The sequence below is a fragment of the Anomaloglossus baeobatrachus genome, chromosome 7, assembly GCF_048569485.1.
Source record: "Anomaloglossus baeobatrachus isolate aAnoBae1 chromosome 7, aAnoBae1.hap1, whole genome shotgun sequence".
In the NCBI taxonomy this organism is placed as follows: domain Eukaryota; kingdom Metazoa; phylum Chordata; class Amphibia; order Anura; family Aromobatidae; genus Anomaloglossus; species Anomaloglossus baeobatrachus.
Genome location: NC_134359.1, coordinates 36,101,018 through 36,117,432, shown reverse-complemented (window position 1 = coordinate 36,117,432; position 16,415 = coordinate 36,101,018). Strand labels below are relative to the sequence as shown.

The 16,415-nt window shown below is 44.5% G+C and overlaps 1 protein-coding gene across 2 annotated transcripts in view; it reads left to right on the top strand.

Moving 5' to 3' along the window:
* Positions 1 to 16,415, top strand: part of CACNB4 (calcium voltage-gated channel auxiliary subunit beta 4) — a 200,026-nt gene that overhangs the window by 84,075 nt on the left and 99,536 nt on the right. The window contains exon 1 of one of the 2 annotated variants that reach the window (XM_075317211.1): positions 16,007 to 16,371. The exons of the other annotated variant lie outside the window; for it this stretch is intronic. Within the exon in view, the coding sequence (XP_075173326.1) occupies positions 16,327 to 16,371 (45 nt within the window). The 5' untranslated portion in view covers positions 16,007 to 16,326. Of the gene's footprint in view, positions 1 to 16,006; positions 16,372 to 16,415 lie in introns of those variants that run through there. 2 annotated transcript variants of the gene reach the window in all.

Here is a 16,415-nt window from a genome sequence, read left to right as displayed (position 1 = left end):
AGAGCTCCCCCTAGTGGTGGTCGCAGGCAGACATTATTTATCATATACAGAGAGCTCCCCCTAGTGGTGGTCACAGGCAGACATTATTTATCATATACAGAGAGCTCCCCCTAGTGGTGGTCACAGGCAGACATATTTATTTACTTTTTTTTTTCAACTTTATAAAGGAAGCAGAGAATTTGGAACTCCATGAGATAACTCAATGTATTAATGCCGGTTTTATGAGATACAATGTTATTTTACATTTTTGTATATGTTATAAACTCTTAAAATCCCATTTGCGTCTTTAAATCCCCCTAGTTATTTTTTTCCTGTCTCCGGCGCTTTTCTTCACTCAATTTGTCAAAGTCGGACTGAAATGAGTTTGTTATTGACACAACTGGAGAAAAATGATCGGTGCCGAAATGCGAGGCTTTCCCCATCAGGCCAAGCACTGGGGAAAGTTTATGCACCCTCCATGGGAAAATGAATGTGCTACTAAAAAAAAAAAAAAAAAAAAAAGACAAATGCTTCAAAAAGTAATTTTATACACCCACAAAGTTAATTAGTCCGGGCTTCAATTATACCTTATGCTACAGTCCGTGGAAAGCAATATAATCAATACCTGGATATCCACGGCCCTATAATTGCTGTTCCTATCTTCTAAGAGACTGAGGAGGGGGGCAACAAATAGGAAGGGGCTCATAGCAAGAGGATTAATATAGGGGAGGAATATATACATCCTCTTCAGCCGATATGTGCCCCCCAGATCTGGCCAAGACATAAGGACAAAGAGATATTCACTAGTGGCAATGGTTTTCTACTGGTTTCCAGTTATTATTGGTACAACCAGATAGTTTCTGTGGCTCAGTACATGCTGGGAGTTGTAGTTGTGCAACACCTGTAAAGCTGCAGGCTGGGGACCCTGGTGTAAGGGGGGGGTGAGCCCCTCTACCACATAAGAAGGCACCAGTCTTATAAATGGCACATGGTTGTTTCATATTTTGCATTGGAGTCTTGGAAGGGCTAAACTTTTTTTTTAATTTACTTATCCTCCAGGTATTGCAAAGTTATGAATTTTTGTGATATATAGCACGTCGTTACCTTATTTTGCATCATTCTTTTTCAAATGCTATGTTTCAGTGCTGTTTCATATAGTTAATGCTCCTTTAGAAGCTGCTTTTAACTGCTGCCCAGCCAAAATACATACAGAATTTTTGTGTATGTATTTTGGCTGAGCAGCAGTTAAAAGCAGCTTCTAAAGGAGCATACAGTATGTCATTACCTTATTTTGGATCCTTCTTTTTTAAATGCTATGTTTCAGTGCTGTTTCTCATAGTTAATGCTCCTTTAAAAGCTGATTTTAACTGCTGCTCAGCTTCGAAAGGAGCATACAGTATGTCATTACCTTATTTTGCATCCTTCTTTTTCAAATGCTATGTTTCAGTGCTGTTTCTCATAATTAATGCTCCTTTATAAGCTGCTTTTAACTGCTGCTTAGCCAAAATACATACAGAATTTTTGTGATATTGTCACGCTGTACAAAGGCTAGTAAGATGTAGTACAGCGTAATCCCCACTAGGTGGCAGCAGAGTAGTGAAGGAGAGACAAAGAAACACTGTAGTGGAAAGGCAGCTGAAGTACAGCAGAGTAACCTCAGCAGGCAGTAAACAGGTGAACCACCAGGGGGCAATAGAGTAGTCAAACAGTCAGGGTCTACCCGGGAAAGTCACTGCAAAGGGAGGATCAATATCAAGTTAGAAAACAGAACCAAGTCGGAAGCCGGGAAACCAGGTATGCAGAGAGAAACACAAACAACAGACAGAAGAGGGAAGTCAGGGACCGGGACAGGCAGACAAACGGGGGAGGGTACAGGTCAGGACACAGTAGCAGGGAGGCAGAACAGATCGGGAACACTCACCAGAGCCAGTATACAAACTGCAAGGCAGAAATATCACTGGCACTGAGCCATAGGTAGAGAGGCAATATATAGCGTCCTGGGATCCAGAGCAAGGCAAGGGAAGTTAACCCCTGATATGACCAGGCCAGAGCTGGGTGTAACCAGCAGCAGGGAAAAGCCGGCCTGGGTCATGACAAATATACAGTATGTCATTTTATTTTGCATCCTTCTTTTTGAAACGCTACATTTCAGTGCTATTTCACATAGTTAATGCTCCTTTAAAAGCTGCTTTTAACTGCTGCTAAGCCAAAATACATACAGAATTTTTGGGATATACGGTATGTCATTACCTTATTTTGTATCCATCTGTTTCAAACGCTATGTTTCAGTGCTGTTTCACATAGTTAGTGCTTTTCTAGAAGCTGCTTTTAACTGCTGCTCAGCCAAAATACATTCAGAATTTTTGTGATATAAAGTATGTCATTACCTTATTTTGTATCCTTCTTTTTCAAACATTACGCTGCAGTGCTGTTTCCCAGAATTCATGCTCCTTTAGAAGCTGCTTTTAACTGCTGCTCAGTCAGAATACATACAGTACACAATATTCAAACAGTTGGTGTACAGGAATTTCTCTCTTAGTCTCTCTGCTCCCCAACCTCATACTCGGACTGGGAAAAACCTGTACACAGACAGGTTGTATATATATAGTGCATTAGTGTTTGCTGAGAAGCAGGTAAAAGCAGCTTCTAAAAAAGCATGAACTTAACATTGAAAAAGATCTGTAGTGAGGGAGCCAAGGAAGCAAAATAAGATAATTAAATATAATACATAACAATCATAACTTTGAAATACTTGGAAAATAATAATTAAAAAACAAACAAACAATTATTGTGAAAAGACTGGCCCTTTAACCTCACCATACCCATACTTAGTGATATTCACCATGCAAAATTTGGGGCACTTAAAGAGATCCTGACAGCTAATACATGCTGCCTGACCAGCAATTTCAGAAGTTGCTGGGGACTGAGCCGTACGTCTGACTAGTCAAAAAAGTTTGTCCCCGTCAGCTTATCTCAGGCTTGAGAGCTCAGGCAGTGCATCTGGGCCTAGGGAGTGTCGCACTATGCACTATGCTGTGCCATGTGCAAAGCCAGGTTTTAGCGGCATCTCCAACTGGAAAATGACTGCTTAGGCTGAAGGTGACAATTGTAGATGCCCGTGTAGGGGTCAGTATTCTGACACTGGGACTATATGCTTCAGAGTAGTGAGTTTGGGGGGGGGGGTCATTGGGTTGATGGCTCCAACAGAGACCTGTGTGAGGTTGTCCTGCTCCAAGGATTGCTCTGGGAATGATAATAATCCAGCCATGCCACTGATATGGAAATAAGAATCGATGCAAGACATTTAGACCCCATTCAGATGGCCATTATTTATAATTTTATCATCCATAAAGAGTGTAAAAGGGCTTTTCTGTGTGTGGCAAATTGTCGATTTCAAGGGGTACATACAACACCTTGATTGATTTTTATCACAGTTTTGGAGGAAAATCTGGCAACATGGCATATATCCTAATATATATATATATATATATTTATATATATATATATTACAGTACAGACCAAAGGTTTGGACACACCTTCTCATTCAAAGAGTTTTCTTTATTTTCAGGACTCTGAAAATTGTAGATTCACATTGAAGGCATCAAAACTATGAATTAAAACATGTGGAATGAAATACTTAACAAAAAAGTGTGAAACAACTGAAAATCTGTCTTATATTCTAGGTTCTTCAAAGTAGCCACCTTTTGCTTTGATTACTGCTTTGCACACTCTTGGCATTCTCTTGATGAGCTTCAAGAGGTAGTCACCGGAAATGGTTTTCCAACAGTCTTGAAGGAGTTCCCAGAGATGCTTAGCACTTGTTGGCCCTTTTGCCTTCACTCTGCGGTCCAGCTCACCCCAAACCATCTCAATTGGGTTCAGGTCTGGTGACTGTGGAGGCCAGGTCATCTGGCGTAGCACCCCATCACTCTCCTTCTTAGTCAAATAGCCCTTACACAGCCTGGAGGTGTTTGGGGTCACTGTCCTGTTGAAAAATAAATGATGGTCCAACTAAACGCAAACCGGATGGAATAGCACGCCGCTGCAAGATGCTGTGGTAGCCATGCTGGTTCGGTATGCCTTCAATTTTGAATAAATCCCCAACAGTGTCACCAGCAAAGCCCCCCCACACCATCACACCTCCTCCTCCAACTTGGACTCATCAGACCAAAGCACAGATTTCCACTGGTCTAATGTCCATTCCTTGTGTTTTTTAGCCCAAACAAGTCTCTTCTGCTTGTTGCCTGTCCTTAGCAGTGGTTTCCTAGCAGCTATTTTACCATGAAGGCCGCTGCACAAAGGCTCCTCTTAACAGTTGTTCTAGAGATGAGAAGGTGTGTCCAAATTTTTGGTCTGTACTGTATATATGTATGTATGTATATATATATATATATATATATATATATATGCATATATATACCGTATTTTTCGCTTTATAAGACGCACCGGATTATAAGACGCACCCCCAAATTTGGTGAAGGAATAGAGAATTTTTTTTAATAAATGGGGTCCGTCTAATAATGCCAGTGTCTGTCTAACAAATCATATAGAGTATATGTCCCTCATAGCCCCCATCCTAAAATTAGCCCCCTTAATCTGGATATGGCCACCTTATATTGATTATAGCCCCCTTGGGCCTGGCACACGTCCCCCAGTGATGCAACATGTCCCCTATGGCTGGCACGCTGCCCCCTGTGGCTGGCACAAACTGGCCCCCTGTGGCTGGCACACACGCTACCCCCTGTGGCTGGCACACACGCTGCCCCCTGTGGCTGTCACACACGCTGCCCCCTGTGGCTGTCACACACGCTGCCCCCTGTGGCTGGCACACACACTGCCCTCTGTGGCTGGCACACACGCTGGCCCCTGTGGCTGGCACAAACTGGCCCCCTGTGGCTGGCACACATGCTACCCCCTGTGGCTGGCACACACTCTGCCCCCTGTGGTTGTCACACACGCTGCCCCCTGTGGCTGGCACACACGCTGGCCCCTGTGGCTGGCACACACGCTGGCCCCTGTGGCTGGCACACACCCTGGCCCCTGTGGCTAGCACACACCCTGGCCCCTGTGGCTGGCACACACGCTGGCCCCTGTGGCTGGCACACACGCTGGCCCCTGTGGCTGGCACACACGCTGGCCCCTGTGGCCGGCACACACGCTGGCCCCTGTGGCTGGCACACTTGCTGGCCCCTGTGGCTGGCACACACCCTGGCCCCTGTGGCTAGCACACACCCTGGCCCCTGTGGCTGGCACACACGCTGGCCCCTGTGGCTGGCACACACGCTGGCCCCTGTGGCTGGCACACACGCTGGCCCCTGTGGCTGGCACACACGCTGGCCCCTGTGGCTGGCACACACCCTGGCCCCTGTGGCTGGCACACACGCTGGCCCCTGTGGCTGGCACACACCCTGGCCCCTGTGGCTGGCACACACGCTGGCCCCTGTGGCTGGCACACACGCTGGCCCCTGTGGCTGGCACACACGCTGGCCCCTGTGGCTGGCACACACCCTGGCCCCTGTGGCTGTCACACACGCTGGCCCCTGTGGCTGGCACACACGCTGGCCCCTGTGGCTGTCACACACGCTGCCCCATGCTGCTGCTTTTAGTAAAATAAACTCTTTCCTTACCTTCTCCAGCGCTGTGCTCCCTCGTGTACCGCTCCTCAGGGTTGAGCTCCGGCCTCCTGCATTTCCTGGTTCACAGTCCCGGTCATGTGATCGGCACAGCAGTGTGTTATCTCTGCATGCCTGATCATAGCGGCAGGAGGGGGACGGGCAGATGCTGGAGGAGGTGAGTAACGAGTTTATTATTTTACTATGGGTAGCAGCATGGGGGCCATAGATAACACAGGGGGAGGGGGCATTTGTGAGCAAAGGGAAGCACGGGCAGATATAATATGCACAGCTCCCCCAGCCCATCACCGCGGTGCAATTTCAGCACCACAGGGGTGGACAGCAGCTGTGCATATTATATGAGCGGGTGCAGGAGATCAAACGCTGCCGCCCTCAGCTTCACAAGTCTATACCAGCCTCCACCAGCTCCCCCAGCACCGCTCCAGAGCGGCCCCACCTCCCCTGGACCCTGCAGTATATAATCTGTATATTCGGTTTATAAGACGCACCCCCTACTTTCCCCCAAAATTTGGGGGAACAAAAGTGCGTCTTATAAAGCGAAAAATACGGTAATATATAAATGTACTGATATATACATTGTATATATACCTTTATATATATTTTTAGTATATATTTTTATATATACTATATACATATAGTTTTTATTTTCGGATTGGAAGAAAGGGTTTGATTCAAACTTTTATGGGGTTTTTTCTAACTTTTTTTTTTTTTTAAATTAGTTTTCACTTAATCTTTAACCTCTCCTTAGGGGACTGGGTTGCTGACCGTCCGGCAGAAATAAAGCACCGTCCATGACCTTTATTTTCAAATTTTCCACTATTTGTTTTGCGCATGTGCCAAAAGGGCGGACAATGTCTAGTTCTCCTAAATTTTATATACTGCAAAATTTCGGTATTGCATTATATATTAAAAATCACAATCTCCCATCGGCTTCATGGGAGGACAAAGATGGTGGCTATGGAAGACTTCAGTAGGGTTCTGGCTCATGGTAATTCATTGGCACCCCATAATGGTGTCATGGGGTGGTGATGGGCACTGGAGTAGACAACTACCCTCGCAGCAACACATATACCACTGGGAGCATTTGACAGTAGAGTATAGGGCACTTTACACGCTGCGATATCGGTAGCGATATCGCTAGCGTGCGTAGTCGTACCCGCCGCCGTCGGTTGTGCGTCACAGGAAAATCGCTGCCCGTGGCTCACAACATCGCTAACACCCGTCACACGGACTTACCTTCCCTGCGACGTTGCTGTGGTCGGCGACCCGCCTCCTTTCTAAGGGGGTGGTTCGTGCGGCGTCACAGCGACGTCTCACTGCAGCCGTCCAATAGAAGCAGAAGGGCGGAGATGAGCGGGACTTAACATGCCGCCCACCTCCTTCCTTCCTCGCTGCCGGCGGCTGCAGGTAAGCTGTGTTTCTTGTTCCTGCAATGTCACACTTAGCGATGTGTGCTGCCTCAGGAACAACAAACAACCTGCGTCCTGCAACAGCAACGATATTTGGGAAAGGAACGACGCGTCAACGATCAACGATTAGGTGAGTAATTTTGATCGTTAACGGTCGTTCCTGCGTTTCACACGCAACGACGTCGCTAACGAGGCCGGATGTGCGTCACGAATTCCGTGACCCCAACAACATCTCGTTAGCAATGTTGTTGAGTGTAAGGCCGGTTTCACACATCCGGCTTTTTGCCGGTTTGCCGGATCCGGCGCTCTCCCATACAATGACTACAGTACAGTGACAGCGCAACAAGCGCCGGTCACGTGCTGTCATGTGACCGGCGCATGTGACCCAGAAGTTACAGCGCTGTCACTGTACTGTATTGTCTGTACGGGAGAGCGCCGGATCCGGCAAACCGGCAAAAAGCCGGATGTGTGAAACCGGCCTAAAGAGGCCTTATAAGTAGTTAAACAGCAGCAATCAGAACAATCTCTGGTCGCTGCTGTCAGAGGTAGAGGAGCAACTGCCCAGTATGGAGCAGATTCAGCTCTGGAGCCTGCTCCATACACCTGGGATGTACTGGTATAATGGAAAGGGTTTAAAGGGGTTCTCCACTTTGGGAAATCCTAACTTGTGAAAATGGTCCAGTGACTAAGGGGTACTCACCTCCTTCCTAAGGCGGCGGCTCGTGCGGCGTCACAGTGATGTTACACGGCAGGCGGCCAATAGAAGCGGAGGGTTGGAGATGAGCGGGACGTAAACATCCCGCCCACCTCCTTTCTTCTGCATTGCAGGCGGGACGCAGGTAAGGAGATGTTCCTCGCTCCTGCAGCTTCACACACAGCGATGTGTGCTGCCGCAGGAACGAGGAACAACATCGTAACATCGGTCGATCCGATATTATGGAAATGACCGACACTACACCGATCACCGATTTTCGACGCTTTTGCGATCGTTTATCGGTGCATCTAGGCTTTACACATTGCGACGACGTTACCGGCGCCAGATGTGCGTCACTTTCGATTTGACCCCGACAATATCGCAGGTGCGATGTCACAATGTGCAAAGTACCCCTAAGAGTTGATCTCAAAGTATCATCCTACTGGGACCCTTAGTGATCGGCTGGGTCTGCAGCGCTGATGTCAGGATGACAGCTCTGTAGCCAATCCCTGATTGCAGTAAGATGACATCAGCGCTATATCATGGCGTCTTTCAGGCAATGGCATACCTGCATCATTTTTTCCAGGAAAAAAATACTCCAGAAGACTCCAGTGGTATTTTTCCTGACACTTCTTTGAGACGTCTTCTCGGACATAATTTGCGGCATCTTTGGCAGTTTTTTTCCGCCTGTTTTATGTATCGTAAAAACGGAACATGTGCTCTTCAAGATTGCAGTGCATACAGTCATGGCCACAAGTGTTGGCACCCTTGAAATTGTTCCAGAAAATGCAATATTTCTCCCAGAAAATGATTGCAATTACACGTTTTGTTATACACTTCTTCATTTCCAATGAGAAAAAAAGGACAATTGGACATCATTTCACAAAAAAACTAAAATGGTCTGGACAAAATTATTGTCCCCCTCAACTTAATATTTGGTTTCACACCCTTTACCCTTTGGAATAAATAACTGCAATCAGTCGTTTCCTATAACCGTCCACAAGCTTCTTCCTCCTCTCACCTGGAATCTCGGACTCTTCTTTATAAACGTCTTCAGGTCTCTCATATTTGAAGGCGTCTTCTCTTCTCCCAAAAGCAATTTTAAGATCTCTGCACAGTTCAATGGAATTTAGATCCAGACTCATTGTTGCCACTTTAGAACTCTCCAGCGCTTTTTTTTCCCCATCCATTTCTGGGGGCTTCCTGAGGTATATTTGGGGTCATTGTTATGCTGGAAGACCCATGACCTAGGACGCAAACCCAGCTTTCTGACACTGGGCACTACATTGTGACCCAAAATCCGTTGTTAATCTTCAGATTTCATGATAACTTGCACACAGTCAAGGCACTCGATGCCAGAAGCAGCAAAATAACCCCAAATCGCCTCTGACCTCCACCATGTGTGACTGTAGGTTCTGTGCTATTTTTTTTATAGGCTTTAATCCATTTTCGGTGAACAGTAGAATGATATGCTTTACCAAAAAGCTCTATCTTGGTCTCATCAGTCCACAAGACTCTTTCCCAGAAGAATTTTGGTTACTCACGTACATTTTGGCAAACTGCAGTCTATCTTTTTTATGTTTCTGTGTCAGCAGTGGGGTCCTCCTGGGTCTCCTCCATAGACTTTCATTTAATTCAGATGTGGACAAATAGTTTGCGGTGACACTGATGCACTCTGAGCTGCAGGACAGTTTGACCTTCTTTGGAACTTGATTGGGGCTGGTTATCCATGATCCAGACTATCCTGCATTGTAACCTTTCATCATTTTTTCCCTGCTGTCCACATCCAAGGGGATTAGCTACACTGCCATGGGTTGTAAACTTCTTGATTATGTTATGGACAAAGAAACATCAAGATCTCTGGAGATGGACTTGTAACCTTGACATTGTTGATATTTTTCATTGATTTTGTTTCTCAAGTCTTTTCTTCTTTCTCTTCTCCATGCTTAGTGTGGCACACACAGACACACAAGGCAAAGACTGAGTAAACTTTTATCTGGTGTCAGGTGTGATTTTCATATTGCCCATACTTGTTATTTGTCACAGGTGAGTTTGATTGAGCGTCACATGTTTGAAAGCAAGCGGTTTACCTACAATTTTGGAAATCTCCTGACAATTTTGTCTTGCCTATTTTTGGGGTTTTGTGTCAATTTATGTCCAATTTGACATTTTTTTAACTTTTTTTTGTGTTGCTCCAATACACGCGAAGGGAATAAACATGTATATAAAAGAAAACATGTAAATGCAATAATTTTTTGGGAGAAATACCTCATTTTTTGGAACATTTTCAGGGGTGCCAACACTTTTGGACATGACTGTATGCATATTATTACTTGCATTTGTAAAGGGGTTGTCCACTACTTTTACATTGATGGCCTATCCTTAGGATAAGTCATCAATGTCTGATCGCCGGGGTCCTGCACATCCGCCTTCCATTGTAATCAATAGGAGATGGATGTGCAGTGTACGACTGCGGCCGCTATGAGAAGACGGAGCAGCGCCAGAACTGAGCATTTCTGGCTGCATGCTGCCGCTGCCGGACCCAGCTGATCAGACATTGATGGCTTATCCTAAGGGGTACTTTGCACGCTGCGACATCGCTACTGCGATATTGTTGGGGTCAAATTGAAAGTGACGCACATCCGGCGCCGGTAATGATGTCGCAACATGTAAATCCTAGATGCACCGATAAACGATCGCAAAAGCGTCGTAAATCGGCGATCTGTGTAGCGTCGGTCATTTCCATAATTTCGGAAAGACCGATGTTGCGATGTTGTTCCTCATTCCTGCGGCAGCACACATCGCTGTGTGTGAAGCTGCAGGAGCGAGGAACATCTCCTACCTGCGTCCCGCGGCTCCCCCCGCCTATGTGGAAGGAAGAAGGTGGGCGGGATGTTTACGTCCTGCTCATCTCCGCCCCTCCGCTTCTATTGGCCGCCTGTCATGTAACGCCGCACGACCCGCCCCCTTAGGAAGGAGGCGGGTCGCCGGCCAGAGCAACGTCGCAGGGCGGGTGAGTGCATGTGAAGCTGCCGTAGCGATAATGTTCGCTACGGCAGCTATCACCATGATATCACATCTGCGACGGGGGCGGGGACTTTCGCGCTCGGCATCGCAAGCATCGGCTTGCGATGTCGTAGTGTGCAAAGTGCCCCTAAGAATAGGCCATCAATGTAAAAGTAGTGGACAACCCCTTTAAAGCGTTTTTTAGGCATGTTCCAGGCAGAAAATAGCTGATAAAGGCACTGTGTGCACATACTCTAAGATTGATTTAAACATATTTCTTTGAACTGAAATTCTGTTTATAGTTTTATGGTTTTTCTGTTTCTTAGTTACAGTTGGGTGAAATAATTACACGTCCTTTATGAGGTTGTCACCCAACTTTTCCTAAATCCTGAAAGGCAAAATCCTGTGTTTTTACTATTTCCAAAAATATCAACAGTATCTGTGTTTCAGAACTGGAGGAAAATTGGAATAAAGCGCCTGCAGAAATTGGAATTGCTGCATCACCCAACTTTCCCAGAAATTGATGCAAAATAGAAAAAAAAATTGTACACTGTGGGGATGACGTTCTATGATGACTATTCAGCACCCTAGCAGCAAACCCTAACTACTTCCCTATTCATTTACTCTACAATTTTCCTGTTTCTGGGGTACAGTTTGTTGAAATAATTACGCTTCTTATAAGAGAGTCATCACCCAACTTTTCCTAAATCCTGAAAGGCAAAATCTGTTATTACTATTTCCAAAAATAACAACAATAATCAAGATGAGGAAAATTGAATAAAGCGCCTACAGAAATTAGAATTATATCACCACCCAACTTTCCCAAAAATTGATGCACCCTAGCTGTAAACCCTAACTATGAATTGCTGCATCACCCAACTTTCCCAGGTATTACTACAAAATAGTAAAAAAGTTGTACACTGGGGGGATGACTTTCTATGATAACTATTCAGCCCCCTATCCGCAAACCCTAACTACTTCCCTCTTCATTTACGCTACATTTTTTTTCTTATAAGTTCCTTCCCATTATAAAAATACAAATTATGTGGAGGAACTTGGAAGAAAAAAAACAAAATTGGAATAGCTACAATCTCTTTCATGCCATGAGTGCAAAAAAAGAAGGCAAACTGGAAAATGTAACTGTTTCTTTTTTTTTTTCTTTCATTGTATTTACAAAATATCAAAGTGTTACCAAACCTGTTTCAATTGTAAAATATTTTTCTTGCAGTCGACGGAGGATGCAAGTAGGAATTTTCAAAAGGAGAGGAGGGAGGAACAAAAAAAAGAATAAAATGTATCTTTGTTGAATAAATAATTTGTAACTGTTTCTTTTTTAATTATATTATTATTATTATTATTATTATTATTATTATTATTATTATTATTATTATGTCATTTGTTCCATGGCGCTTTACAAGTGAAAAGGGTATATATAAAAACTAGTACAAGAATTATGAACATTACAATAACAGACTGGTATAGGAAGAGAGAGGACCCTGCCAGCGAGGGCTCACAGTCTACAGGAGGAGAGAGGATATAGGAGGAGAGAGGACCCTGCCCGCGAGGGCTCACAGTCTACAGGGGATGCGTGAGGATATAGGAGGAGAGAGGACCCTGCCCGCGAGGGCTCACAGTCTACAGGGGATGCGTGAGGATATAGGAGGAGAGAGGACCCTGCCCACGAGGGCTCACAGTCTACAGGGGATGCGTGAGGATATAGGAGGAGAGAGGACCCTGCCCACGAGGGCTCACAGTCTACAGGGGATGCGTGAGGATATAGGAGGAGAGAGGACCCTGCCCACGAGGGCTCACAGTCTACAGGGGATGCGTGAGGATATAGGAGGAGAGAGGACCCTGCCCACGAGGGCTCACAGTCTACAGGGGATGCGTGAGGATATAGGAGGAGAGAGGACCCTGCCCACGAGGGCTCACAGTCTACAGGGGATGCGTGAGGATATAGGAGAGAGAGGACCCTGCCCACGAGGGCTCACAGTCTACAGGGGATGGGTGAGGGTACAATAGGTAAGGACAGAGCTGGTTGCGCAGTGGTCTACTGGACTGAGGGCTATTGTAGGTTGTAGGCTTGTTGTAAGAGATGGGTCTTCAGGTTCCTTTTGAAGCTTTCCGTAGTAGCTGAGAGTCTGATATGTTTAGGTAGAGCGTCCCAGAGTATGGGGGAGGCACGGGAGAAATCTTGTATGCTATTGTGGGAAGAGGAGATAAGAGGGAAGAAGAGAAGGAGATCTTGTGAGGATTTGAGGTTGCGTGCAGGTAAGTACCGGGAGACTAGGTCACAGATGTAAGGAGGAGACAGGTTGTGGGTGGCTTTGTATGTCATGTTTAATGTTTTGAACTGGAGTCTTTGAGCAATGGGAAGCCAGTGAAGGGATTGGCAGAGTGGCGAGGCTGGGGAATAGTGAGGCGAGGGGTGGATTAATCAGGCCGCAGAGTTTAGGATAGATTGGAGGAGTGCAAGAGTGTTGGAAGGGAGGCCACAGAGCAGGAGGTTGCAGTAGTCGAGGTGGGAGACGATAAGGGCTTGCACTAGTGTTTTTGCTGATTCTTGGTTAAAGAATGCTCGAATCCGGGAGATATTTTGGAGTTGGAATCAGCAGGAGGTGAAGAGGGCTTGGAGTGGCACGGTGGCTCAGTGGTTAGCACTGCAGTCTTGCAGTGTTGGGGTTCCGGGTTCAATTTTCACCAAGGACACCATCTGCAGGGAGTTTGTATGTTCTCCCCGTGTTTACATCGGTTTCCCCCGGGTTCTCTGGTTTCCTCCCACACTCCAAAGACATACAGATAGGGACCTTAGATTGTGAGCCCCAATGGGGACAGTGTTCCTGATGTATGTAAAGTGATGTGAAATTAATAACGCTATATAAATGAATAAATATTATTATATGTGGCTGAAGGAGAGAGCAGAGTTGAGGGTTAAGGCGGCTTTGCACGTTGCAACATCGCACGTGCGATGTCGGTGGGGTCAAATCGAAAGTGAAGCACATTCGGCGTCACTTTCGACATCGTTGTGTGTAAATTCTAGATGATACGATGAACGAGCGCAAAAGCGTCGTTATCGTATCATCGTTGCAGGCTCCGACTTTTCCATAATTATGCTGCCGCGACAGGTATGATGCAGTTCCTCGTTCCTGCGGCAGAATACATAGCTGTGTGTGAAGCCGCAGGAGCGAGGAACATCACCTTACCTGCCGCCGGCGGCTCTACGGAAGGAAGGGGGTGGGCGGGATGTTTACATCCTGCTCATCTCCGCCCCTCCGCCGCTATTGGCCGCCTGCCGTGTGACGTCGCTATGAAGCCGCACGACCCGCCCCCTTAGGAAGGAGGCGGGTCGCCGGCCAGAGCGATGGTCGCAGGGCAGGTGAGTGCATGTGAAGCTGGCATAGCGATAATTTTCGCAACGCCAGCTATCACAAGATATCGTACCTGCGACGGGGGCGGGGACTATCGCGTGCGACATCGCAGCATCGGCTTGCGATGTCGCAACGTGCAAAGCCCGCCTTACTCTGAGGCAACAAGCTTGAGTGACAGGGAAGAGTGAGCAGCCATCAGCTTTGGTGGATAGGCTTGCTGGGGGGGTGTTGAGTGAGGCGGAGATGGAAAGAAAATTTTCTTTCATTGTATTTACAAAATATCAAAGTGTTACCAAACCTGTTGCAATTGTAAAATCTTTTGCTTGCAATCGACGGAGGATGCAAGTAGGAATTTCCAAAGGGAGAGCAAGGAGGAAAGAAAAAAAAAAATATATCTTTATTGAATAAATAATTGGTAACTGTTTCTTTATTTTTCTTTTATTCTACTTACAAAATATCAAAGTGTTACCAAGAAATTTAAAAAAATAAACCTGTTGCAAATGATATATATTTCGCTTGCAATTAACGGAGGATGCAAATAGGAATTTCAAAAGGGAGAGGAGAGAAAAAATAAAAAAAATATATAATTATTGAATAAATAATTGGTAACTGTTTCTTTTTATTTCTGTCATTGTATTTACAAAACAACAAAGTGTTACCAAATAATTTAAAAATCTGTTTCTTTTTCTCTTTCTTTGTATTTACAAAATATCAAAGTGTTGCCAAAGAATTTATAAACCTGTTGCAATTGATATATATTTTGCTTGTAATTGACGGAGGATGCAAATAGGAATTTCGAAAGGGAGAGGACGAGAGAAAAAAAAAAAGAATAAATATATAATTATTGAATAAATAATTGGTAACTGTTTCTTTTTATTTCTGTCATTGTATTTACAAAACAACAAAGTGTTACCAAACAATTTAAAAAATAAACCTATTGGGGAAAAAAAAAGCAAAATTGTAACAGCTGCAATCTTTTTCATGCCATGAGTGAAAAAAAAAAAACAAGGCAAACCGGAAAATATATCTTTATTGATTAAATAATTGGTAACTGTTTCTTTCTCTCTCTCCTTGTACTTACAAAATATCAAAGTGTTGCCAAACAATTTATAAACCTGTTGCAATTGATATATATTTTTCTTGCAATCGACGGAGGATGCAAATAGGAATTTTGAAAGGGAGAGAGGAGGGAGGAAAGAAAAAAAAAGAATAAATATATAATTATTGAATAAATATTTGGTAACTGTTTCTTTTTATTTCTTTCATTATATTTACAAAACAACAAAGTGTTACCAAATAATTTAAAAAACTGTTTCTTTTCTCTGTCCTTGTACTTACAAAATATCAAAGTGTTGCCAAACAATTTATAAACCTGTTGCAATTGATATATATTTTTCTTGCAATCGACGGAGGATGCAAATAGGAATTTCGAAAGGGAGAGGAGGAGAAAAAAAATGAATAAATATATAATTATTGAATAAATAATTAGTAACTGTTTCTTTTTCTCTTTCCTTGTATTTACAAAATATTAAATTTATAAACCTGTTGCAATTGATATATATTTTGCTTGCAATCGACGGAGGATGCAAATAGGAATTTCGAAAGGGAGAGGAGGAGAAAAAAAATGAATAAATATATAATTATTGAATAAATAATTAGTAACTGTTTCTTTTTCTCTTTCCTTGTATTTACAAAATATTAAATTTATAAACCTGTTGCAATTGATATATATTTTGCTTGCAATCGACGGAGGATGTAAGTAGGAATTTCCAAAGGGAGAGAGGAGGGAGGAAAGAAAAAAAAAAAAAAAAGAATTGCAAAAAAAAAAAAAAAGGAAAAGGAGCCGGGGAAGGATTCTTGCATTGCACATTATAGACCTTCTGCTCGTCATCTTACTATCAAAGCAAATGAACATTCAGCTGAGAGCTGGCAGCCAATCGCAGGGCACATTCCTGGGTCTCTCACCAGTCCTTGGTGGGGAAGGGTTTTGCTTTCATGCTCTGAATTTGGAACACAGATAAAAATGCCAGGTCTGAACTGCCTCTAGGGATAACCTCCCCTCTATAATATGAATGAACAGCATCTTGGCTGGGGAATACAAACACACAAAAAATTCACGGTGCAGGCTCGGTGTCTTGCTGAGGCCTTCAATTCCCAGCAGTGGTCGAGCTAGCTCCTCTTTTCTTTTTTTTTTTTTTTGTTTCCGTATCGAAAGGTGCATTGGATTCTAGACCTCCATGTACGACAATTTGTACCTACATGGATTTGAAGATTCGGAGGCGGTAAGCATTTCTTTTTTTTTCCACCCCTCTTCTCCATCCCTTCC